The sequence below is a fragment of the Phyllosticta citriasiana genome (genome assembly GCF_038021145.1).
Source record: "Phyllosticta citriasiana strain CBS 120426 chromosome Unknown IWZ02scaffold_1, whole genome shotgun sequence".
In the NCBI taxonomy this organism is placed as follows: Eukaryota; Fungi; Ascomycota; class Dothideomycetes; order Botryosphaeriales; family Phyllostictaceae; genus Phyllosticta; species Phyllosticta citriasiana.
The window spans coordinates 2,790,405-2,817,803 of record NW_027117278.1 but is presented as its reverse complement, the minus strand read 5'-3'; the positions used below and the strand labels follow the sequence as shown (position 1 = coordinate 2,817,803).

The 27,399-nt window shown below is 37.4% G+C and overlaps 2 protein-coding genes and 1 non-coding gene across 3 annotated transcripts; 2 read left to right on the top strand and 1 right to left on the bottom strand.

Annotated features, from left to right (window-relative positions):
- The first annotated feature begins 22,266 nt into the window (after nucleotides 1–22,266).
- IWZ02DRAFT_t9 lies at nucleotides 22,267–22,347 on the top strand. The gene has a single exon. It is a non-coding gene; the product is annotated as a tRNA-Ser (tRNA).
- Nucleotides 22,348–22,358: 11 nt separating this feature from the next.
- Nucleotides 22,359–24,333, bottom strand: IWZ02DRAFT_496192 (glycosyl transferase). The gene is made up of 2 exons (XM_066770165.1): nucleotides 23,899–24,333; nucleotides 22,359–23,837 (listed from the first exon to the last, which is right to left on the bottom strand). The coding sequence occupies exons 1-2, from the start codon at nucleotides 24,214–24,216 to the stop codon at nucleotides 22,851–22,853; spliced, it is 1,305 nt and encodes a 434-aa protein (XP_066627535.1). The 5' UTR covers nucleotides 24,217–24,333; the 3' UTR covers nucleotides 22,359–22,850.
- A 103-nt stretch (nucleotides 24,334–24,436) lies between these two features.
- On the top strand, nucleotides 24,437–27,365 carry IWZ02DRAFT_412772 (CCAAT/enhancer-binding protein zeta). The gene is made up of 2 exons (XM_066765736.1): nucleotides 24,437–24,589; nucleotides 24,637–27,365. The coding sequence occupies exons 1-2, from the start codon at nucleotides 24,464–24,466 to the stop codon at nucleotides 27,193–27,195; spliced, it is 2,685 nt and encodes an 894-aa protein (XP_066627534.1). The 5' UTR covers nucleotides 24,437–24,463; the 3' UTR covers nucleotides 27,196–27,365.
- The last annotated feature ends 34 nt before the right edge of the window (nucleotides 27,366–27,399 follow it).

Here is a 27,399-nt window from a genome sequence, read left to right as displayed (position 1 = left end):
ATATAAAGTTAGACCTCCGTAACGCCTACTATAGACTCTAGATTAAGGTAGGAGATAAGTAGAAGACGGCCTTTAAGACGCGGTACGGCTACTATAAGTACCTAGTTATACCTTTTAGGCTAGCTAATACTCCTATATCTTTCTAAGTATATATCTATTAAGCTATAGCTAGGCTCCTAGACTCTATCTATATTATCTACCTAGATAACATCCTTATATACTCCTAAAATAAAGCGGACTATATATAATATATAAAGTAAATCTTATAATAGCTAAGAGAATAGAAACTATATACTAAAATCTTAAAGTACGCATTCTATATGAAACATATTAAGTTCTTAGGGTTCGTAATCACCCCTAATAGCGTCTAAATAGATACTAAGAGGGTCTAGACTATTAAAGAATAGCTAGAGCTATAAAGCTATAAGGATATATAAGTATTCCTAGGCTTTACTAACTTCTATTACTAGTTTATCTAGAACTACTCTACGCTAACCTAACCCCTATATGAACTCCTATAGGAGGCTAGTTAGGCCCTAGTAGGCGCCTTATCTAATACCGTAGAAGTAAAGAAGAAAAAGACTAGAAAGGGACCTATAAGGTAGTACTAACCCTAGTATTAGCTAGAGGCCGCCTAGACGGCCTTTAAGTAGCTATAAGTAGCCTTCCTAGAAGGTCCCCTACTATAGTACTATAATCTAACATACCTATTAACCCTAATTATAGACGCGTCTAACTATATATATATAGGAATACTCCTATAGCTAGCTACTAGTAGTAATAGGGCTACCTATTAGTACCTAATTACCTACTACTTACGTAAATTTATTACTATAGAGGTACGGTATAACACCTATAATAAGGAATTACTTATAATTATAGAGTGTTTTAAGATGTAGTAGTACTACCTAGTATATATACCTACCCTAACGTGAGTCCTTACGGATTATAATAACCTCTACTATTTTATAGATACTAAATACCTAACTATAAGGTAGGCTAGGTACGTAGAATTATTAGTAGAATTTAACTTTAAGATTAGCTATAAACCTAGCTTAAGTAACCCTACTAATAGTTTATCCCGCCGCCCTAACTATATAAAGGGCTTTAAAGAAGCGGATAAATAACTAGTATTAGATATACTATTACCTACTCTATAATAGAAGCTTTAAGTAAAAGACCTTAAGGAGTTACTAGGTACTACTATACCCCTAGTTACCGGCTAGACGGACGCGTTACGGTACCTACTTAAAGCTAAGGTAATAGTAAGGCTGCCCTTAAAATAAGTCTAATAATGTAAGTAATACCCCCTTATAGCATCCTTACTTACTAGCGTTAGCTTAGTACTAAGTCTAACACCTTACTAAGAGGTAGTAGTAGCTACTCTTAGCGAAATAGTATATACTAACCCCCCTAAGTCCCTTCTCTAGCTACTTCTAGATAGCTAGAGAGAGGACCCTCTATCTTAAGAGGTCCGCGTAGACGGCGTAATAGGGGTAGATAGTACTAGAGAGGGGTATTCTATAGACCCCTAAGATCTTATCTACTAGAATAGTAAAGTATAGATGCCTAATAGTACTCTACTATATAGTAAGATCTTTATACGGAATTATAATAACCTAGTAGGCGGATACTTTAGCGTTAAATACATAATTAAGGTAATTAGCCGTAAATACTAGTAGCTAATACTAGCTAATAACATAACCGCATATATAGGAGACTATAATGCCTACTAGTAAAATAAGCCGTAGTAGTATAAGCTATATAGGCTCCTTAAACTAGTCTAAAGACCTATAATACCCTAGTAATACTTTATAATAGATTTTATTATAGACCTTCTAGCCTCCTAGGACCTATTAGGATGTAAATATAACGCTATCCTAGTCCTAGTAGATAGGTTTATAAAATACGTATAGTATTTTCCTATATAAATAACTATAAGTATAGATAGCTTAGCTACTCTTATCTAGCGTAAGGTTATTATAGTAACTAGGTGCCTAATTAATATCGTCTTAGACTAGGGTAGCCTCTTTATAAGTAACTACTAGAGCGCATTCTACTACTACTTAAGGGTTATCTAAAAGTTAAGTATAGCATTCTACCTATAGACTAATAGGTAAACTAAGTACTAAAACTAGGAGCTAGAGGTGTACCTATATATATATATTAACTATAAATAATTAGACTAGGCCTTACGCTTACGCGAAGCGGCCTTTACCTATAATAGTAAAGTCTACTTAATAACTAAGTTCGCTCTAATATACCTAGCCTATAGCTAGGTATCTAATCTTCCTAACGGCATGCTAGATACTATACCCTAGACGGGGGAGGGGAGTAATAGGGCTACTATAGGGTACCTAATTAATAATAAAGGGGTTACTATAGGCCCTAATATTATAGTACTAACGGACTCTAAGTAAGCTTAGTAGGCGGAGAGCTACCTCTACTAGCTAACTAAAACACGTAAGGAGGCTAAGGAGCGCATAGAGTACGCCTAAGTACTCTAGGCTAAGTATACTAACCGTTACTAATTAGATAAATAATTTAATGTAGGAGAAAGAGTACTTCTTTTATTAAAGAACATTCGTACTAAACGGCTAATAAAGAAGTTAGACGCCTACTATCTAGGCCCTTTCCCTATTATTAAATGATACGGTAGGCTAATATATAAACTAGACCTCCTACTAAGCATGGTAAGGATCTACCTAATATTCTATATCTCTCTACTAGAACCCTATTAGGGCCTAGTAGACGCTAAACCCTACCCTATTAAGATTAATAATAAGGGCGATGAGTACTAGGAAGTAGAAACTATTATAGACTATAAGCTTACCCCTAGAGGGGTATAGTACTACATTAAGTAGGTAGGCTATAGGAACGAATTTAATAAATAGATATATAAGGATAGCCTAGATAACTACTAAGAAATAATAGACGTATATAAGTCTACCTATAACGTTTTAAAGGACCTAGCTAAACGTAAGTAGGCGGTACCTAAAGGGGCGGCTAATAGGCTAACCCTAGTAGGCCCTATAAAGTAAGGATGAGGACGACCCCTAGGGTCTAGAAATAAACCTAAAGGGGTAATAGTAGCGGTAGGGGGCCTCCTTAGGGCCCTAATAGGCCCTAATAATACCCTATAGAAATAGGGAGATAACCTAAGTAGTAGCCTAGGTAATAATATAGGCATGTTAATTTAAATAGGAGTATAGAAAGGATTATAGGGAGTAATAGGTAAGGATAAGCGCTAGATAGGAATAAGCATATCTTAGAAACTATCCTATAGACTTAGCCTAATATAAGTAGACTATTTCTACTAACTATACCCGTAAAAGACCTTAATTACCGTAAGAGTATTAAAAAGGACCTAATAACTCTACTAACTAAAACCTATATAGGAACTAGAGAAAATAGGAACGCCCTACTAGCATAAATAAATCTTATAAAAAGAAAAGAGAGCCTAGATTAGCTGCCGTAGTAAAGGGTATTATAATAGGTAGGTATAATATATACATATAATAGCTATAACTACTCTAATCCCTTATTTACGATAATATTAGCGGGCTTATTAGGGCTAAAAAGGCTGCCGGTATTCTACTATAGGTTAGCTAATAGGCACCTAAATAGAGGTATAAGTAGTAATAACTTACCTTCTAATACTTCTACATAGCGCGGCGACTTATCTAGTAATAATAACCTAACTCTACTAGCATAACCCCCTTACTCTTTACGCTATTACCTATAGCCTTAGTATAGTTCTAAGCTATATACTCTAGTATGTTTAAGTAGCTAAACCATAAAGCTAAAGGACGTATAAATATATCTTACTAGGCTAGAGTAGTAGCATCGTACGTATTATTATCTAAAAGACTATAAGCATGATCTAGCTTAGCCTTAGAATAGGATACTAGTAGGGGAGTAGTAGCTATACTACTAGCGGCTATAAGGAGGGGAGATAAATAAGATACCTAAGCCTAAGACTAGGTCTAGTAATAAGACTCTAACTTATTATGCGCTATTACATAATAGGCGTAGTTAATTAAGTACTTATACTCCTCTAGCGCTATGTTAACCGTGTAACGAAAGTGCTTATTAATCTACTAATAACTAGTTAGCGATATACCTAAGTAGTACCTAAATAGCCTACCTATTTATACTAATTAGCTATAGTAGCATAGTATATATACTTACTACTCCTACCTATTAGCGCCTTATAACTAATAAATAATATGTAGACCTAAGCCTAAATAATTAAAGGGTCCCTAAAGCGATTAGTAGTAACTAGTTAGGAAATTAGCTTTAATAACTTACTATAAGTAAACCTATAGCTTATAACCCCTAGTACTAGTATTACCCCTAGGAGAGCTACTAGGCGCCTTATACTTATAAGGAGAGGGCTATAGTTTCGTAATAGAAGCTAAAGGGTTACCTAATAGTACCCTAGACTAGTAATAAATATAGTACGTATAAGTAGGGTGATCTAATAGCGGCTAAGGTTAAAAATAAACTAGGCGGCTATGAACCTTATTATATATAAGACGGGAGGGGGCTATAGTTATAGTTATAAGGCTAAGAGAGTAGTATAAAGGTAGTAGGTAAAAAGGATAGAGAAATAGGTAAGATAAGTAACCCTATTTATACGCTACTAGCTACTAACTCCGCACCTATAAGCTAATATCTAGGCGCTTACATATAAGCTATAAGGCTAATAATAAAGTAGATAACTCTATAGACTTAAATAAAGAAACCTATTACTATACGATAATGCTTAAGGCTATAATAATACTAATTATAGACTAGAACGCGCCTAATAGTATAACTATACCCTTAGGCCGAATAATATAAGGAAATAATAAATAATACTACTATACTTCGCGCTACTTAGCACCCTTAAGATAACTACTTATTAACGGTCTAAGGATAGCCCTTTTAGAGGGGGGAATAGTGTAATACTATAGACTTAGACCTAAGATAGGGCCTAGTAGACTCTAACTAGGGCCTAAAGAGGGCCGTATATAGTAGTAAGGGCATATAAAAGCCCTTAGGAGACGAAACCTTATAAACTAAGGTTTCGTCTAATATCTATACTAAATATATTATTATTATTTACCCTTAATTCGACTCCCTATAGTACTAAATCTTATATATCTCTACTTACCTTATAAATATATATAGTATCCCCTATAGTTAGCTCTATCTTAGATAGCTTATAGCTCTAGTAAGACGTAAAATAATTAATTAATTAATTAATTAATTAATTATATAATACTCTTCTTTAGTTTAGCTACTACTTCTTAGAAAAAGCCTATATATTAATAAGTTATTACTATATATAAAATTTTTAAAAAATTAAAAATCACTATACCTACTATAACTCTATAGTGCGGGCTTATACGTATATAACTAAAGTTAGAAAGTAAAAACCTACCCTCTAAAGCATTATACTATAAGTATATCTATACCTACCCCCTAAGGGGAGGCCCTACCTAACCTAGTTTCCCTTCTACTAGATAGCTATAACTATAAAATCTAGGATACCCCTATACTACCTAGCCTACTACCTACTTAACTAGCTAATAAACCTAAGAAAATAGACTAGGACTTTCCTATACTACCTAGCCTACTACCTACTTAACTAGCTAATAAACCTAAGAAAATAGACTAGGACTTCCCTATAAGCCCTATCCCCCTATTATCTCTACTAATTATCGTACTAGGCCTAATTAAGAAATAGTATACTATACTAAAGAGAACTATCCTAGTAGATACTTCTAAACCTAATCCTATCTACTAAGAAAAAAGGACTAGGTTTAGATTTTATCTAAACTTTAATACTATCTAGAAGGTAATTAATATAGCCCTCTCTTACATCCTATATATAATAAACCTTATATATAATATAGGTAAGAAGTAAAGACTCTATAACCTTAGTAATATCCTATAGAATTATACTAAGATAGGTTACGTAGGTAATACGTTATTAGTTCTTACTACTTAAGTTTACTCCCTTAAAAAAACTACTTATATACTAGGAGTAAAGGTTTACTAGCTATAAAAGCTAGTTATTCTTCCTATAAATCTAGCTAAACTATCGTACGTAACCTAAGCCTAGAAAGTAACTACTACTAGAAAACTATATATAATAACTCCTTACCTAAAGATAACTATAAAGCTAGCTACTACTCCTCTAAAGACCCTATAGGACATGTAGGTTATTATCTAGTAGTAAAGTCCCTTCCTAGACTTTAACCCTCTCTCTATATAAAATAACATTAATAATACCTTTAAGAACGTAGGTATATCTAGCCTAGTTATATTAATAGTAATATATATAGAGAAGGGTAACATCCTACTTACTAGCTTACCCTAGTATAACTCTAAATTCCTTACCTCCTATAAAGACCTCTTTACTTACCTATTCCTAGATACTATAGTCTAGGAGAACTAAACCTAGTATAAGGCTATTACCTATAGTATCCCTATTAAAGACCTATATATGCTTAATATTAGATAATTTATTATAGAAGAGGTCTATACCTTTAACCCTAGCCTTTCTATTATTAGAACTCTATACTAGCTTACTTTAGCTAAAAGAAGGGCTACCTAAAAAGTAGGGTTAGTTATTATAGCCTTCTATATAGTAAAAGAGGTAGAGATAGCTATCTTAAAGCTATTCTATCTTATAGGGATAAGTATAAGGGTTATAAAACTCCTTAGGATTACTCTAGATATATAGTATATAAAGTATTAAGAATTTAGCTATAGCTCCTCTAGGTATTATAATAGGACTAAATGCTTACTATATACTAGCCCCTATACTATAGAAAAGTATAACTATAAATACTATATAAAGAGAGGTATAAAATATACCTATATAGTATTAAAGTATAGTAACTATAACGGTACTTATTACTCCTAGAACCTAAACTATCTCTATTATCTAATAAAACTATCCCCCTAGTATAAATATTAGGTAACCTTAAAGTTATACTATTAGGGATAGTACTAGAACGCTATAGTAGAGTATATATATAATCTATCTTACCTACTACCCTATACTATATTTACTTTTCTATATATACCTTCTTTCTACCCCCCTTTCTTTTATTACTCTTACTTTATACTACCTATCTACTTAGATAATAGTAGGAAGGCTAGTTCTTAGCCCCCCCTTACCTAAAAAGAGCCTAGATAAACTATCTATCTATAATAACCCTATACTAATATTATACTAAGAATTATACTTTATTATATAAGATTCTTTAGCTAGGCATCCCTACTTACCTTATAAATATATATAGTATCCCCTATAGATAGCTCTATCTTAGATAGCCTATAGCTCTAGTAAGACGTAAAATAATTAATTAATTAATTAATTAATTAATTAATTATCTATAATAACCCTATACTAATATTATACTAAGAATTATACTTTATTATACGAGATTCTTTAGCTAGGCATCTCTACTTACTTTATAAACGTATATAGTATCCCCTATAGATAGCTCTATCTTAGATAGCCTATAGCTCTAGTAAGATATAAAATAATTAATTAATTAATTAATTAATTAATTATAATTTATCGTACGAGATTCTTTAGCTAGACATCCCTACTTACCTTATAAACGTATATAGTATCCTCTATAGATAGCTCCGTCTTAGATAGCCTATAGCTCTAGTAAGACGTAAAATAATTAATTAATTAATGAATTAATTAATTAATTATTATGTACTACGCCTTCTATTACTATAATTACCTTCTTTAGTTTAGCTACTACTTCTTAAAAAAAGCCTACGCGTTAATAAGTTATTACTATACATAAAATTTTTAAAAAATTAAAAATTACTATACCTACTATAACTCTATAGTATAGGCTTATACGTATATAACTAAAGTTAGAAAGTAAAAACCTACCCTCTAAATTTTAGGAGATTAAGACGTAGATACGTAAGTTAACTCCTTTTTTATAGTAATAATTAGTCGTAGTAAGCTAGTCTTATAACGGTAGGATTAAAGTACTAATCTAAGTAAGTATATACGGAGAATCGGCACTTTAAGCCTAATGCTTTAACTATAGGATCTATCTAAGGATATAAACGGTTAGAAACTATAATAATACCCCTCCCTTTACGCCGTTAAATATAGCGCTAATCTACTATATAAAAAAAAGAAATAGTAAGGAAAGAGTATAGGATGAGGTAGCTACTAGAGTTACTATAGTAGCTTACTCGTCGGTAAAGCCGTAAGAGATAAGGTAGGCCTAGAACTCTTTATTACTAGGGCACTTATAGAGGATATAGCCCGGGTTAGGGAGGTTTCTAATACGGACGAAGACTAGGTAGCGGAACTACTTAATAGGAAGGATAAGACCCTAGCTAGACTTATGCTTATTAGGCGGCTAGCTAAACGGTAGGATGTTAGTACTAGTAGAGTAGGTAAGGAACTAGGTCTTACGGTTAGGTAGGCTACTAGGGTAGTTAAGGATAAGGCTACCTATAACCTTAATCATATTACTAAGGGAGAGGGATAGAAAGAGGTAGGCGTTAGGGTAGTAAATAATAAACGCGTTATACTCTAGCTTATTACTATAGATCTACTATAAGCGGACGTAGTAGTTAGTAATACGGCTAGGTGATAGGTAACCCTACTAGACCGTAAAGCGCTTATTAATACTAAGGTAAGGGAATAGGGGTAGGATATAGATTAAATAGTACTAGCCTTAGGGCAGCTTAGTAATACTAACGGTAATAAGTATATATAGCTTAGTAGGTAAGATCTAGCGCGTGTTATAACCGGGTATAGGTAGGACGTTATAAGGGGTAAGACTAATAATAACCTTATCTATAATAATCTAACGCTAGATAGAGCTAGGAGGGAATAGACCTAAGTAGTCCTCCTCTTTATCCTTAGTATTACTAAAGTTAGGGAAGGGGAGGATTATACTACTAGTAGTAGTAATAACGTTATAGATAGAGTCGTTAAGGTTATCCTAACTAGAGCCTAACATAATATAAAAGTAGTAACTACGGAGCTTAACGCTAAGGAGGTCTTTAATATTACTAAAGATAGGAGGGATATAGAGAGTAGTACTAAAGTAAGGGTTACTAGGGTAAGTATTAGGGTAGGTAGTAGGGTTAGCCTTATTAGGAGGAGGGGCTAGGCCTATAGGATCTATAGTATTAATTAGAGAAGGGGGATTCTTAAGCTTAGTAATACGGTTACGTAAGTTATATAAGTAGTTATTATTAGCGTCTATAGTGCGGTAAGATAATAAGGTTATAAGGTAGTATAGTCGTAAAGATTATAGAGTTAATAGAATAGTAAGTAGAGTATAAGTAGGGTTTAGTAGTTCTAGACCTTACGAAGAGGATTATTATAGGCGGGCTTATATAGTTAGTACATATTACTAGCGGCCCCCTATTAGTTAGAGTTATAATCTAGCTAGTTTACTCGCTTAAGCCTAGTACTATAGCGCCTAGGCATAGGTAGTACTACTAGTAGCTCGTTTAGATAGTACTATTACTTATTAGACGTTCTACTACTAGGGTCCGCTATTATTTACTTATTATTTAGTAGCGCTCCCTTACTTCTAACCTAAACTTATTAACCCGCTTTAAACTCGTTAATAGCCGCTATATCTTTAAATATAGATACTAGTTCCTATATTAGTCTTATATACCCGGTTTACTTTACTAGGAACTCTTAGCGGTTTTAATGCTAACGTTTATCTAGTATACATTCTACCTCCTACTTATTCTTATTATTAACGATAACTATAGACGGCTAATAATCCGTATATACCTAGCTTAGTAAGGCGTTATCGGATGCTAGTCGTAGTAGGTCTATATTAAAGATGTTATAGATAGTATCTAGTACATCTAACTAGTAGGCCTTATTTAAAATAACTTACGTTATAGTATACTTCGCTAACTAGTAATCTAGCTTCTAAATAGGACGGTCTATAGATATATTATAGAGGCTTAACTAAACTTTATCGCCTACTTTATACGTAGGTAAGGCGTTATAATAGTAGTTTACCTACCGCTCCTAGGCTACCTAGGATATAGTTATTACATTTTCCGCCTAAGTAGTAGCCTCTTAGATCTTTATTATAATGGTATTTATTAGTAGTATTCTATAAAGATAAGTAATATCTTTATTATATACCGTATAGTAGATGGTTTATAGTAGAGAATATAGTAGATTCTTTACTATAAGAGAACTTCCTTAAAGGACTAACTAGTAGGCTACCTAAGGGTGTTTATATAGAAGAACCTATAGATTCTAGAGAGTTCTATCTCTAGGTAATTAGTAATAGGTTCTTCTATTAATAGAAGACGATTTCTAATTAATCTAGACTAGAAGATTCTAGGCCTTAGTAATGAGACAATCTAGAATAAGGGCTAGAATCTAAAAGAACCCGTAGGAATAAGTTCTTAGTAATAGAAGAGGTCTAGAAGAGTCTAGAATAGTCTAGACTTATTCTTAGGCCTCTAACACTCCCCCTAACTTATTACGCAGGGTAATAGAGAGGAATTTAGTAAAGAGAGCCTTAGTAAGTACCTTAGTTAAGGCGTCTACAGGCATCTCTTTAGTAGAGATATAGGAGAATCTTATAAGATTTTCCTTAACTAGCTGCCTTAAGAAGTAATACCTTATATCTATATTCTTAGACTTTTTAGTAGCATCTTCCGTAGTAGCTATAGCCGGTATGTTATCCCCTTTAAGGACTATAGGAGTAGGTATAAGGTCTTTATAACCTAACTCTTCTAAAAATCCTTTAATATAAAGGATAACCTTAGCTAGTATACTATAACCTATGTATTCTGCCTCTATAGTAGAAATAGAGACATAGGTTAGTCTACTAGCCTTCTAGGCTATAGGCCCATTAGTAGAGTAAATAATATAAGCTGCTAGAGAATGTCTATTAAGCTTATTCCCTAAGTTAGAGTCGGAGTAGGATTCTAGATTAAAACTAGTACCCTTATAGGTAATAGTATAATCTTTAGTTCCTTTTAGATAGGATAAGACTCTTTTAGTAGCTCTAAGGTGCTCTACTAGAGGGCAGCTTAAATACTAGCTTAAAGAAGCTAGTATATAAGCTATATTAGGCCTAGTATAGACTATAGCATATAGAAGAGAGCCTATTAAAGATCTATACTCTTTAATAAGGTCTTCACTAGCCTAATAGTCCGCGGGTGGTCTAGGAAGCTCCTTATATAAATAAGGAGTCTTAGAAGGCGTAATAGAGCTTAGAGAGAAAGTCTCTAAGACTTTAGAAAGATAGCCTTCCTGTAATAAAGATATAGTCTTTTTAGACCTATCCCGGGTGACTTGAATTCCTAAATAATAGGAAATAGGTCCTAGGTCCTTAATAGTAAACCTAGACCTTATTAATTCTTTAAAAGAATTAATAATAGATATATCCTTACTAAAAAGTAGGATATCGTCTACGTATACTAAGACCCATATAAATAAGCCTTCTTTAAAGGTCTTAGTATATAAGCAGGCCTTAGATAGAAGCTAGTTATAGCCGTTCTCTTCTAAGAAGTGGCTAAAACAGGCTGCCCATGCCCTAGGGGCTTATTTTAGGCCATAGAGAGCTTTCTTTAATATATAGACTTTATTATTAAGCTTAAAGCCTATAGGTTAATGTACATAGACGTCTTCATTTATTTTCCCATTTAGGAAGGCGGTTTCGACGTCTATATGTACGATTTCTAGGTCTAAATAGGCAGAAAGGCTTAGTAGTAGGCGTAAAACTATAGGTAAGACTATAGGACTAAAAGTCTCTTTATAGTTTATACCATACTCCTAATTTTAGCCTTATACTACCTATCTAGCCTTATAGCGGGTAATATTTCCCTTATTATTAGTTTTAATCTTATAGACCTATTTGCCTCTAAGAATTTTATTATCCTTAGGGGGGTCTACTAAGATCTAGGTTTAATTCTTAATAAGGGAATTATATTCTTCCCGCATAGCTCTCTGCTAGTCTAGGCTATTAGGAGAATTAATAGCCTAACTATAAGTAGTAGGTTCCCCATTACTATAGAGTAAGTAATAAGAGATATCTTCCTCTATATTACTTAGGCCTTCTATAGTAACATAGCTGCTACTACTAGGGATTCTAACCTCTTTAAAGGTCTCTCTAAGAGGATAAGGTACTTCTTCTATAGGGCTATTAATAGTAGCCTCTATAGTAGTCGATTCCTTAGAGGATTTTTCTCTAAGGCGCTCACTTCTCCTAGGCTCCTCCCTACTAGTATCTATAGTAGTTATAGACCTAGATCTTAGTCTATTAGGAGGGCTAGTTATAGAAGAAGGAAATATAGGCTTAGTATAGTCTATATCTTCCTTATCTTCTATACTTTTAGTATAGGGAGAAGGAAATTCATCCTCTTTAAAGGTAACATCCCTAGTGCGTATAATAGCTCGTTTTTCTATATCCTAGCATCTATAAATATGCTCCCCCTTAAAGCCTAATAATATACCAGGCCTAGAGCGTGGAGAATACTTAGAGGATATAGTACGCTTTTCTCTAGGGATGTTTATAAAGACTTTCGGAAGTAAAGTCTTTATATAAGAGAGATTTATAGTAGGAGACCTGCCCTTAGCTATATTTAGCCGGGCTAGAGGCGAAATACCCTCTAGGGACTTCTTAGGGGTCCGGTTTAGAATATAAGTGGCGGTTTTAATAGCCTCTAGCTAGAAGGTAAGGGGGACCTTAGAATTTAAGAGAAGGCAACGGGTAATAGTATCTATTAACCCATGTATCCTCTCTATAAGCCCGTTTTGCTCTAGGCTATAAGGAGAACTCTTTTCTAGAGTTATTCCTTTATTTTTAGCTAGTAAATCTAGCTAAGTTCCCCTATATTCTAGGCCATTATCTAGCCTTAAAGACTAGACTTTACCATGCGGCTCTATAAGTTTAAGATAGTAAACTATCTTATTATAGGCTTCTCCTTTAGTAAATAGGGGGAATACCTATGTAAACCTACTATAATAGTCTATAAAGGCTATATAGTAGGTATATCCCCCTATTCCCTTAGGAGTAATAGGTCCTACGACATCTAGACCTATCTTCTCATAAGGTTTAGAGACCGCTACTAGTGTAGTAGATATAGTACGCTTAGATTTAGCTAAAGGGCATATAGAATAGTCTATTTTACTACCCTTAACAGGTAGTAGTGCCCTAAGAGCTTCTAAGTTTATATGCCCTAACCTATTATGCTATAGGTTTAAATCTGCTATATATGAGTGATTTATAGTAGATTCTACCTTAGGTAGTATAAATAGGTTATTCTAAAGTAAAACTTCGGCATATATCTGCTCTCTTTTATCTATAAGTCTTAAGTTCTTTATATCTAGATATATACCATATGTATATAGCCTAGATATAGAGATAAGATTTATAGATAAATCGGGGATATAGAGAGCGTCTAGAAGGGTTAGATTTATCCTTCTATTAGCGTACTTAAAGGTAATAGGTATAGTACCTATTCCTTTAGCATAGATCTCTCCTTTACCTAGTTTTATAGGTAAATTTACTTCTTTTAAAGAAGTAAAGAGATCTTTATGTCTAGACATATGGGCTGTAGCGCCGGTGTCTAGAATCTAGTCATTTAGGCCGGGACCGGCGGTAAAATAAGAGGTATAACCCGTAATGTATAGGGTATCCTCTAAATCCGTAGGACTACTATTATTTTCTTTACCCTTTAAATTCCTAGCTCTTTTATAGCAGTCCTTTTCTAGATGGCCATTCTTTTTGTAATAAGAGCACTTCTTAGTACTCTTATTATTATAAGTAGAGGCGTTCTTTTTAGAAGAAGATTTCCCTTTATTACTAGTTGTAGTAATAAGGGCAGTATTACTTTCTTCTTCTAGTTCTCGGCGCCGAGACTCTTCTACTAGACGCTCTATAAGGTAGTCTAGAGTAGTCTCTTCTTTTAGCCCTAGCTGGGCTACGGCGCTCTATAAAGAATAGCTACTAGGTATATTACTAAAGAATACACCTAGTTTCTGCCTCTCCGTTAAGGCCATCTTAGTCTAAGATAATAGTGTTATCTCATCTAATAGATTAGCCACCTAGGTATTAATATCTCCCGTATCTTTAAGGCTTAGTAGCCTTATAAAGTATGAGACTTCCTATGAAAGTCCCTTAGATTCACATCTTTTTCTAAGGGCTTCTCCTATAGAACTTGCAGTTCTATAATGGGCAATGCTAGAATAAAGTTTAGGATCTATAGAGGTCCTAATGAAAGTCCTTATTCTAGTATTATTAACCTCCTAGGTAGGATCTTCTACTTTAGGTTAAGATTTAGAGTCTAGATAGGCTTTTAGCCCTTCTATAATCACTATATCATTTATAGTAGATCGCTAAGACTCCTAGTTCTTAGGGCCTTTAAGTTTAGGAATGCTAGGGAATTCTTTTCCTATATTTCCTAGTAGAAGATGTTCCTTTCTTAAGGTATATTAAAGATTTTATACCTTATAGAGGTCTTTAGAGTATAAAACTCTATGTACTTATAGTTTTAAGCGGAAACTATAAGTATATGAAGTCTCGAAGTTTATTAGGTGCTAATAGGCCTGATGCACCTAATAGAAAGTAGGGAGATTATTAGAGTATCGATGTTTTCTCTTATAACTTAGCCGGGAGTAGAGATATAAAAAATCTGATTTTAGATCCTTGTCCGCCGAGTTTTTCTCTTCAAAACGGTATACGACTTTGCTTACTAAGCAAAGTATTCGGGTCGATGCGGGTCGAAAACGTTTCGAAGTGTCGTGAAGTTTTAGTGTTCCTCGTGCCAAGACACTAGCGGGAACTAGTATAAACGGGTAACACTTAGGCCTAATATAGTATAGAGGCCACGTAGCTACACCTTATATCAACGTAGTTAATAGAAATGTGAGGAAATCCGGAGAAAGGCGGAGAAAGGTAAAGAATAGGTAGTAAATAAGGCTATTCTAGACTACTAGAAGGTTCTAGAATAAAATCCTAGGTAGATATAGGCCTAACGGTCCTAGGAAAAATTCGATAGGCTAAGAGCCTAAGGATAGGGCTTAGGATACTAGTCCTTACCCTAAAAAATGCCTTACTTATATAAATAAGTAGGCTTTCCCTAGACTTCTTTATAAGTTTAGCTTAATAGCTATCTACTAAGATAGTCTTACTAAGCCTTACTTATAAGAGCGGTCTAGTATAGAAAGAATAGTATATTCTTTCTTATAAGTAGGGAAGGAAGTAAAATCCTACTTATAAATTATAAGGTAAGCTATATAGTAATCTATAGATTACTATTAGCTGGGCTCATAACCTATTAGCGGTATTCTATAAAAATAAGTAATATCTTTATTATATACTATATGGTAGATGGTTTATAGTAGAGAATGTAGTAGATTCTTTACTATAAGAGAACTTCCTTAAAGGACTAACTAGTAGGCTACCTAAGGGTGTTTATATAGAAGAACCTATAGATTCTAGAGAGTTCTATCTCTAGGTAATTAGTAATAGGTTCTTCTATTAATAGAAGACGATTTCTAATTAATCTAGACTAGAAGATTCTAGGCCTTAGTAATAAGACAATCTAGAATAAGGGCTAGAATCTAAAAGAACCCGTAGGAATAAGTTCTTAGTAATAGAAGAGGTCTAGAAGAGTCTAGAATAGTCTAGACTTATTCTTAGGCCTCTAATAGTATTACCTTACGCTACTAGTATTTACGGGTTAGTAATGCGCTAGGGGACTTCTAAGAGTCTTATTTATAAGGGGTTAGCGTGATAACCGTGTGATAAGAAGAATAGGCTAAGGCCTATAGTAGCTAACATCCTATTATTTAACGTAAACTTAATAACTAGTAAGTAGTTAGCCTAGTCATCCTACGCTTAGTTAACTAACACGGCTAACATCTACTCTACCTCTATATTTACTCTCTTAGTCTAACTATCTATCTCTAGGTAGTAACCCGTTAAGAGACGCCGCCGAATATTTAATAGTTTATAGATGTATTCCTATAAAAGACTTACTAACTACGGACCCTAGTCTAATATAATAGTATTAGGTAACCCGTAGTGCTAGTAGTATATTTATAGGAATAATACTACTACGGCTTTAGCTATTAGGTCATAATAGGGTTCTAGGATTATGCCTTTTAATAGCCTATCTATGATGACTAGTATGTAGGTATTCCCCTTACTAGCTATAAGAGGGCCTATAAAATCTATAGATACCTCTTACTACTATTAATTTAGGACTAGGAGTAGTTAGAGTAGTCCTTACTTATAGTCTCTCTAGAATTTAGTTACTCTATAGACGTTATAATTACACCTAAATCGCTTTACCTACACGTTATAGTTCGGCTAAAATAACTTAAGACGGTAGAGCTAGGATACTATCTTATTATTACTAGGGTAGATCGCCTCTAGAGAGTTATATATTATCTAGAGGATACTAGTTTATAGGGGTTTAGAATCTAGTACCTATAAGTAACTACGCTAATAAAGGTTATCCTTATTATCTACTATTAAGTTAGATAGTAATATCTTACTAAAGGAGAGCTCTACTAGTATTATTCTACTCCTACTAAGCACCGCCGTTTTTAGGGCCTAGTAAGCTCTATCCTCTCCTACTAACTCTCTCTACGCGTTAGTTATCTATTTACCCCTGGTATCGTTACCGCCTAACGCGATAGGGTACGCCTATATAGTATCCTCCTCTACTAGTTCTTCTTCTTAACTAGCCTTTATTATTATAAGGCTAGTAGGTAATGACTTAAGTATTTAGGTAAAGCGGTACTTTAAGCGGCTATTATCCGCGTTAGTAGATAGGTCTTACTCTCTTTATAATAGTATATCTAGTTAAGTGTTATCCTTCCCTAGGATATATACTATTATGAAGTTATACCGGCTAAGCTTCTCTACCTAGTAGACTTAATGCTTATTTAGTTACTTACTAGTTATAAAGTACTCTAAGTTTTTATAGTCTATCTAGATAGTAAAGTTACTAACGCTCCTTAATAGGTAATCCTATTCGTCTAGTACCTTAATAATTACTAGGAGCTCCTTATTATAGATCTTATAGTTTACTTTATGTACGTTACTCTTTCTTAAGTAGAAGGTAGTTAGCCGGAGGACTCCCTAATTATTACGTTAGTAAAGGACTCCCCTAGTAGCATAACCTAATAAGTCTATTACTAATACCGTCTCTCTTTCTAGATTAAACTATATTAGTATAGGCGCCTTAATAAATGCTAGCTTTAACCTCTTAAACGTGCTCTTAGTCTTATTATCCTATCTAAACTCCTTATTTTTTCGCGTAAGCCTAATAAGAGGTTCTATAATCTCTAAGAAACTACTAATAAAATGATAATAAAAGTTAGTAAAGCCTAAGAAGCCTTATATAGCCTTAACGGTAGTTAGTCTAGCCTAGTTCTTTACTACCTTAACCTTAGATAGGTCTATATATACTCCTTATCTAGCCTTAATAATATAGCTAAGGTATTTTATTAATTAGACCTTAAACTTATACTTCCTAATGTTAATATAGAGGCCCGCTACGAGTAAGTAATCTATTACCATCTTAACCTAGTAGCGATGCTCCTTCTAGGATCCCTCTATAAAAATTAGAACGTTATTAACGTAGGCTAAAGTGTAATTATCTAGAAACTCTCTTAGTACCTAGTTAATATACTATTAAAAGGTACTAGGAGTGTTAGTACGACTAAATAGTATTACTAACTACTTAAATAGTCTAAATTAGGTATAGAAGGCTATTAGCTATTTATCTCCTTTAGTAATATAAACGCGGTAGAATACTAAGACTATATCTAGCTTAGTAAACTAGCGCGCTTATCTAATCTAGGCTAATATTTCTATAATTAGTAGGAGTAGATAATAGTCCTTCCTTATTAGGGCGTTAAGAGCTTAGTAATCGTAATAAAACCTTAATTCTCTACTAGGTTTTTTTATAAATAGTACTAGAGCCGCGGCTAGAGAGCTACTTACGTATATAAACCCCTTCTCTAGGAGCTTATATAACATCTTACGTAGAATAAGTAACTCCTTACGGCTTATTCTATATAGTAGTTCCTAGGGAGGGTCTAGGTCCTTCCTATTAGGTAGCTTATTTAGCTTAATCTTATAGTTAATTCCTAGTTAGTTAGGAGGGAGTAAATCTATAAGAGCCTTATTAAATAATAGTAAGTACTTATTACTAATCTACTTAGGTAGATAGTAATAGATCTTATTACTACTAATAACTAGCTTTATTACTAAGGCCTTATTAATATTAGTAAGACTTACTATAAATACGTATCCTCTCTACTATTTAGCTACTAATTAGGTAAGTAGTTAGTAAGCTAGGGTAGAGATAGCCTAAGTAAAGTAGACTCTATCCTTAACCTCTAATCTTCCCTCCTTCTATACTATTAGGCCGGTATCTTTAAATATAAGGCTCCTAGCTAATAGGTCTAGTAGGACCCTCTCTTAGTAGAGCTATAGTACTCCTATTAGTAACTTAATACTATTAGGAAGTTAGGGTACTATATAGGTAAGGATTATCCTTAAGTATCCTTCTAAATTAAGCGTAAACTCTGTTACTATCTTTACTAACCATCCTAAGCTCTTTAGTCTAAGTATTAGTATAGGCGTAATTTTATAGACTAGGAGGTTTATACGCGTTATAAACTAGGAGGTTACTATTATATATAGTTTACTCCCTAAATTAATAAGAGTTCTAGTATAGGATACTTAATTAACTAGCGCTAATACTAGTAGGGATTCACTCCTTATATACTACTTAGCCTTATACTAATAGACTACGATCCTACTATTTAACCTCCTCTAGTTCGTAACTTTACTCCGGACCGTAACTATAGCTAGAGTTCCTTATTTCCTAATTTAGGCTCCTTAACATCTTTAGTCTTATCCTCTAGTAACGGCTAGACTACTATAGCCTAGGGAGGATGAGTAGGCTTATATAGGTACTTACTAATAAAGTAAGTATTACTACCGTAATATAGATAGAGCTTAGATATATATTATTAGCTTACTTCTATATCTAATACCTACTTAGTATACTAGATAGCTAAGCGGGCTAGACTAGTAGGCTCCTATTCTATAGCCTTAGGGGTGGTACTTATTTAATTTAACCGTCCTTACGGCGTTATTATAGTACTACTAGGGGTCTAACCTATTAACCTGCCTTTACGGAATTAGCTATTAGCCTAGTAACCGCCGTTACGCGCGCTACTATTATTATTTCTAAATCTCTCTATGGAATTACTAACTTAGGTAAGAAGGGCTATATATTAGTCCTAAGACTCTCCTCCTAAGGCTAACCCTACTATCTAGGCTAATAGTTTACGGCTTAGTATATTCTCTAGGAGGCCGATCTTAGCTAAATCTAGCTACTTATTACTCCTAGCTAACTATAAGACCTAATTAAACTCGGTAAAAAACTCCTAGAACGGTACTCCCTACTAGTATAATGCGTATATCTAGTATTACGCATTTACTACTTAGTAAGGATTACTATAGATTAGCTCTAGATACGTAAGTAGTTACTTAAAGGTTATACTAGGATCATCCCTATATTATTTAAACTAGGGCGTTATTTAGTAGGTAGCTTTACCACTAAGTTTAGCCTAGATAGTAAATAACTAAGTCTTTAGCGCGTAGTTAGTATAGTCTAGGCTTATCTTATTATGAACTATATCTATCTACGTATCTAGTCTATCTCTATTACCCTTATAAATAGGTATCTCTAGTAAGATCTTAGTTAGTTTACCTACTTAGTATTCGCGCTCCTTCTTATTAGCCTAGTAGGCTATCTATTACTATAGTAACTAAATAATGTTAGGATCTAATAGACCGGCGGTTAGTTAGTAGTATAGCTACTAGTTCTACTATTATATATAGAGCGCTTCCTACTACTATTAGTATGCCTATTCTATAAGGTAGGCCTGCTTATCTAGGGGTAACCCCTACTACTACTACTATAAGGCTACCTACTAGGCGGCCTAATTATCTTACTACTATTACTATAAGGCCGCCTACTAGGCGGCCTAATTATCTAGCTACTACTACTCTATTATCTATAGATAACTAATTAAATGTTAGGAGATTAAGATATAGACACGTAAATTAACTCCTTTTTCATAGTAATAATTAGTCGTAGTAAGCTAGTCTCATAATAGTAGGATTAAAGTACTAATCTAAGTGAGTATATACGGAGAATTAGTACTTTAAGCCTAACGCTTTAACTATAGGATCTATCTAAGGATGTAAATAGTTAGAAACCGTAATACTAAAGTATTATACTATAAGTATACCTATACCTACCCCCTAGGGGGAGGCCCTACCTAACCTAGTTCTACTAGATAGCTATAACTATAAACCTAAGAAAATAGACTAAGATACCCCTATACCGCCTAGCCTACTACCTACTTAACTAGCTAATAAACCTAAGGAAATAGACTAGGACTTCCCTATAAGCCCTATCCCCCTATTATCCCTACTAATTATTATACTAGGCCTAATTAAGAAATAGTACATTATGCTAAAGAGAACTATTCTAGTAGATACCTCTAAACCTAACCCTACCTACTAAGGAAAAAGGACTAGGTTCGGATTTTATCTAAACTTTAATACTACCTAGGAGGTAATTAATATAGTACTCTCTTATATCCTATATATAATAAACCTTATATATAATATAAGTAAGAAGTAAAGACTCTATAACCTTAGTAATATCCTATAGAATTATACTAAGATAGGTTACGTAGGTAATATATTATTAGTTCTTACTACTTAAGTTTACTCCCTTAAAAATACTACTTATACGCTAGGAGTAAAGGTTTACTAGCTATAAAAGCTAGTTATTCTTCCTATAACTCTAGCTAACCTATTATATATAACCTAAGCCTAGAAAGTAACTACTACTAGAAAACTATATATAATAACTCCTTACCTAAAGATAACTATAAAGCTAGCTACTACTCCTCTAAAGACCCTATAGGACATGTAGGTTATTATCTAGTAGTAAAGTCCCTTCCTAGACTTTAACCCTCTCTCTATATAAAATAACATTAATAATACCTTTAAGAACGTAGGTATATCTAGCCTAGTTATATTAATAGTAATATATATAGAGAAGGGTAACATCCTACTTACTAGCTTACCCTAGTACGACTCTAAATTCCTTACCTCCTATAAGGACCTCTTTACTTACCTATTCCTAGACGCTATAGTCTAGAAGAACTAAACCTAGTATAAGGTTATTACCTATAGTATCCCTCTTAAAGACCTACGCTTACTTTATATTAGATAATTTATTATAGAAGAGGTCTATACCTTTAATCCTAGCCTTTCTATTATTAGAACTCTATACTAGCTTACTTCGGCTAAAAGAAGGGCTACCTAAAAAGTAGGGTTAGTTATTATAGCCTTCTATATAGTAAAAGAGGTAGAGATAGCTATCTTAAAGCTATTCTATCTTATAGGAGTAAGTATAAGGGTTATAAAACTCCTTAGGATTACTCTAGATATATAATATATAAAGTATTAAGAATTTAGCTATAGCTCCTCTAGGTATTATAATAGGACTAAATGCTTACTATATACTAGCCCCTATACTATAGAAAAGTACGACTATAACTACTATATAAAGAGAGGTATAAAATATACCTATATAGCGTTAAAGTATAGTAACTATAATAGTACTTATTACTCCTAGGACCTAAACTACCCCTATTATCTAATAAAGCTATCCCCCTAGTATAAATATTAGGTTACCTTAAAATTATGCTATTAGGGATAGTACTAGAACGCTATAGTAGAGTATATATATAATCTATCTTACCTACTACCCTATACTATATTTACTTTTCTATATATACCTTCTTTCTACCCCCCTTTCTTTTATTACTCTTACTTTATACTACCTATCTACTTAGATAATAGTAGGAAGGCTAGTTCTTAGCCCCCCCTTACCTAAAAAGAGCCTAGATAAACTATCTATCTATAATAACCCTATACTAATATTATACTAAGAATTATACTTTATTATATAAGATTCTTTAGCTAGGCATCCCTACTTACCTTATAAATATATATAGTATCCCCTATAGATAGCTCTATCTTAGATAGCCTATAGCTCTAGTAAGACGTAAAATAATTAATTAATGAATTAATGAATCAATCACGAAAGGGACTCACGCGCGCACTGGGTTTATGTTAATTAATTACACGTCTACCACATCATCGATTCGGCGCTGTGGCTGAGTGGTTATAGCGATAGACTAGAAATCTATTTCCTTCGGGAGCGCAGGTTCGAATCCTGCCGGCGTCGGCATTTCTTTTTCTTTTTTGCACTTTTTTGAGTCCTGGATTGTCTCTCTTGAGCCGGGAGACTTCGTGGTGTCGATCCGAAGCAAGGGATGGGAGGGGGCGGAAGGGGGGAAGGCATGTTGAGACCCCACGACAGGAAACAAACGGCCTGTATTTTTGACGTTTGGGGCGGAATGGAGATTCCAGGAAGCCATTGGGTGAAGATTGAAAAGTATTAAGCGAAAATTCCTCGAAAAGTGTTGACCGAAGTTGATCAGCTCGTGGATCGACCTATGGTATTCGCGAAAGAAGACTAGCAGATGGCGAAATGCTCCAGATTCACCACGCCGGAGACGCACGTGTCGAGCATGCAGTTTTTGCATCCGTCAAATAATAGTTTGTGAATTGCAAAGTTTTGACAGAAGTTGATCAGCCCGGAGGTCGACCGTTGCATCCGTAGAAGGAAACTAGCCGACTGCGAAACACCCCGGAATAGTCCCGCCGTAGCGCATGCGTCGGGGTGCCCTAGCTCATGCCTTTGTTGACGCGGTTCGTGACATCGACAAAAGCTTCCCACTGCTTGAGCGCCTCGCCACTTTCAATGGCCCAGCGAGCTCTCCTGACGCCCTCCTTCCACCTCTGTCCTCCGGGACCCCTCTCGGTAATGACCTTGCCATCGTCACCGGCACCCATGTTGCTCTCGTCGGCCTCGCAGATGCCGCTCGCCACAAATAGAGCCGCCGTGTTGATCAGAACAAAGTGAAGAATTGGATCGTCCTTGGGAAGCTCATCCTTGAGCAGCTTGATCAGAATTGCAGCGTTTTCGTGAGCTTCCTTGCCAGGGCTGACGGTCGTCAATGGGTGCCGCGGCAGGCCAAAGTCCTCCGGCGTCACTTCAAAGTGCTCGATATCAACTAATGTCCGCGGAGGTGCATCGTCGTCCGACGTCGTATACTCCTCGTCCTCCTCATCCTTGGGTCCACGAAAGTCGGGGTTTTGCCGCTCCTTGAGCATCCAGCACTGACTGGGACCCGCGCACGACAGTTCGTCCAAGTCCTCATTGCCGCAAATAACAAGGGCCTTTTTCGCGCCAGCCATTTTGAAAATGTCCGCAAAGACGGGTCCAACGTCGCGGCGCGCAACGCCAATGACGCGAGCCTCGATGAGCGACTCGACCGGGTTCGTTAGAGGACCTAGCAGGTTGAAAATTGTGCGCCAGCCAAGTTCTTTGCGGATCGGCGCGACATACTTCATTGCTGGATGAAAGGTCGGCGCAAAGAGAAAGGCATAGTTGGTCTCGCTGTAAATGGTGGCCAAGGTGTTTGGGTTGACGGCGCTCAGAACCGGAGCGCGCGGCTTTGTGTTGTCGAGAAGATCGGCGGAGCCCGACTTGGACGTCGAGGAGCGATTTCCATGCTTACTTAGACGGAGGAGCGACGAGGCGAGAATCGAAGAGGTTGTAGATACGTTGTAGGTGTTGTGTGAGTCACCCCCCGTGCCTACAATGTCGCACTTGGAGAGTGTCAGCCCCAGTGTCGAAATTGGCTCCCGCCAGCCATTGGTCATGTTTTACCAGTCCACCCCGGTATGCTCCCTCCTTGCGACCATCGTCTCGCAAAACCTGGCGCAGGGCCTTTTTGTCGACGGGCGCAGCAGCATCGCGCATGGCACCGGCGCAACGAAACAGAACCTCGGCCTTGCGGTCATGCTCTTTGAAATGCAGAGCAGTCAAGAGAGCGCCCGTCTGGACCGGAGAAAGGCTATTTGTAAAAATGTGCGAGACGGCCAGGGCAATTTCGCTGGCGGCGACGGGCGGGGCATTTGGGTCTGGCAAGTCGGGCCAAAGGCGCTTGAGCAGTGGGGTAATTGAGATCTTTGGATCTTCAGCCATTGTTGGTGAGACGAGTGATTGGGAGAGGGTTCGAATTGAAAGTCGGAGTCGGAGTGTTTCTCTTTATTTCTTTTGCGAGTCTTTGTTTGGGCCCGAATGGCTGCAAGTCAACCAAACGCAAGCTCACTAGCGCGGGGCAGCATGAGATGCAGGAGCAGGGACCCCGGCCCGTCGATCTACCCGACCGCATCTTGGCGACAATTTTCTAAACGCGCGTCTTCGGTCCACGACACCACCCTCTATCGTCATGGGGAAGAAGCGGACGGCCTCCGAGTCGCGTCACGGCACCGACAAACCTTTCCGAAAGAATGACAAGCCCGGCCACGCTCACAAGGCCCAGCGTGAGCCACAAGGCCGCCCAAAGGCGACACTGGTACATCTCTCGCTTCCCGCGTCTTTTCTTCGTGCTAACGCCTCTAGACATTTCAACCGAGACCAGACTGGCACGCTGCTGAGCTCCCCGAAATAGAGATTCCTGACAAGGTCATCCCGCCACCTCGCCATGTACTCGACGAGCTCCAACAATATGCCGACTCTCTTCTGGAAAAAGAGAACACGACTTACGCCAACAACAACATGTCGGCCGATTCGTCACATAAGTTCTTGTCGACAATCATGTCCTCGGGTACGCTGGAAGACAAGGTGTCGGCTCTGACTTTGCTCGTCCAAGAGTCGCCGCTTCATACTACCAAGGCATTTGAGAATTTGCTCGGGTTGGCAAGGAAGAAGAGCAGGAACCAGGCGCTCATGGCCCTGGGTGCGCTCAAAGACTTGCTCGGCTCGGGTGTCGTCTTGCCTCCGGAGCGGAAACTGCGCTCCTTCGCCAAACAGCCTGCGCTTCTCGCTGCCTTTTCTGGAAATAACTCGAATTGGAAGCATGGCCAAAGACTGCCGCCTGGAGTCGAGGACGTACATTTGATCGTCTGGGCATATGAAGATTGGTTGAAAAAGACGTACTTTGAGATGCTCAAGGTCTTGGAGGGCTGGTGCAACGACGAGGTCGAATACTCGCGAAGTCGATCCATCACCTACGTTTACGAGCTGCTCAAGGAGAAGCCGGAACAAGAGGACAACTTGCTCAGGCTACTCGTCAACAAGCTCGGCGACAAAGAAAAGAAGATTGCGTCCAGAGCGTCGTATCTGCTTCTCCAACTCCAGATTTCTCACCCCGTCATGAAGAGCGTCGTCATTGGATCCATTGAATCCGAACTGCTATTCCGACCGCACCAAAGTCAACACGCCAAATACTACGCCATCATCACTCTCAACCAGACCATACTGAGTACAAAGGAGCAAGAGGTGGCAAACAAATTGATGGAGATTTACTTTTCTCTCTTCTTGAGCCTTTTGAAGCAAAGCCCAAGACCGGACGCGACGACTCAAAAGCCGACTCAAGGAGGTGGTGGCAAAGCAGGAAAAAAGGCCATGCAAAAGGCTCAGAAGCAACAAAAAGCGCAGGAACTGGCAGGAAAGCAGGAGACGGAATTGGCAGACAAGCTCACCGCTGCGATTCTCACCGGCGTCAACCGCGCATTCCCATATGCCAAGACTGATGATGAAGCCTTTGAGAAGCAGCTCGACACCATTTTCCGCATCACCCATTCCTCCAACTTCAACACGGCCATGCAAGCCTTGGTCCTAATCCAGCAAATCTCGGCGGCCAAGCACTTTTCCACCGACAGATTCTACCGAACCCTCTACGAGTCACTTCTCGACCCTCGTCTTCTCACTTCGTCAAAACAAATCATGTACCTCAACCTGCTTTACAAGTCGCTCAAGGCCGACGTCAGTATCAAGCGCGTCAAGGCATTTGTAAAGCGTCTTTTGCAAATAATCACCCTCCACGAACCGCCTTTTGTGTGTAGCGTACTTTACCTCATCTACGAACTCACCAAAGTCTTTCCCAGCATCAAGGCGATGCTCTCGACGCCAGAAATCAACGATGACGACGAAGAAGAGCATTTCGTTGATGCTCCTTCGGATGCAGAAGAAGCCGCGGCGAGCGATGCCCCGAAACCCGCAAAACCAGCATCTCGTCTTCACTACGATGGCCGCAAACGCGACCCCGACCACGCCCACGCAGAGCTCGCCTGTCTGTGGGAAATTCTCCCCTTTGCCACACACTTCCATCCTTCCGTCTCCCTCTTCGCCACGCGCTTCCTCTACGACCAAGAAATGCCGCCCAAGCCCGACCCCAGCTCGCACACGCTCATGCACTTCCTCGACCGGTTCGCATACCGCAACGCCAAATCCAAGCCGACGGCTGGCAAGGGCACAAGCATCATGCAACCGATGGCTGGCGCCACAGGTGTCGACTTGCTGATCCGGAATCGGGATGGAGCGCGCGCCGAGGCGCCGGTCAACAGTGAAGCATTCTGGCGCCAAAAGGTCGAGCAAGTACCTGTGGACGAGGTCTTTTTCCACAAGTACTTTGAGACAAGCGGAAAGAAGGCAGCGGCGGATAAGAAGAAAAGGGGCAAAGACAAAAAGGATGAAGATGCAGAGGGAAGCGATGCGGAAGAAGATGAGATTTGGAAGGCGCTCGTGGGTAGCAGACCTGAGATGGAGGGGCCTGGTGATGATGAAAGTGACGACGACCTCGAGGCATTGGAGGATGCCATGGGCGAGGGTGACGACGGAGTTGACGATGATGATGGTGGCGTCGTCATTGTCGAGGCACCAGATGAGGACGAAGATATTGACGATGCAGAAGAAGGCGAGGACTTGGAGTTGGACAGTGGGGATGAGGGAGCATTCTTGGGGTCGGACGAGGAGCTACCAAGTGACTTTGAAGGCTTGCCGGAGGGCGATGACAAGGCAGACTGGGAGGAAGAGGAGGATGCTGCGCCCCAGAAGAAGAGCAAAGACGGAGACGAAGGCGACAAGAGGGGCAAGAAGAAGAGGAAGTTGAAGCATCTCCCGACGTTTGCCAGCGCCGAAGATTACGCCAAATTGTTGGAGGATGAGGAGGAGTACTGATGGACAAAAGTTGACATGTTTACTTGCTAGATACCAAATAGTAGAAATTTGCCATGGAGGTGAGCTTTAGTGATGGAACCCAAAACGACGACATTTTTCGTCGCAGGGTCCAGGATTCGCACGCCAAAAGCGGACAAGTAATCAAGGCTAATGGGCCGTTTGTCATGGATAAGATAGTGCAACGTGAACCGCGGCCGTTGGGAC

Coding starts and splice junctions, on each gene's coding strand:
- IWZ02DRAFT_496192 (XM_066770165.1), bottom strand. CDS start 24,216: ATGGCTGAAGATCCAAAGATCTCAATTACCCCACTGCTCAAGCGCCTT. Junction 23,838..23,898: donor GAGCATACCGGGGTGGACTG/GTAAAACATGAC, acceptor ACACTCTCCAAG/TGCGACATTGTAGGCACGGG.
- IWZ02DRAFT_412772 (XM_066765736.1), top strand. CDS start 24,464: ATGGGGAAGAAGCGGACGGCCTCCGAGTCGCGTCACGGCACCGACAAA. Junction 24,590..24,636: donor GCCGCCCAAAGGCGACACTG/GTACATCTCTCG, acceptor TAACGCCTCTAG/ACATTTCAACCGAGACCAGA.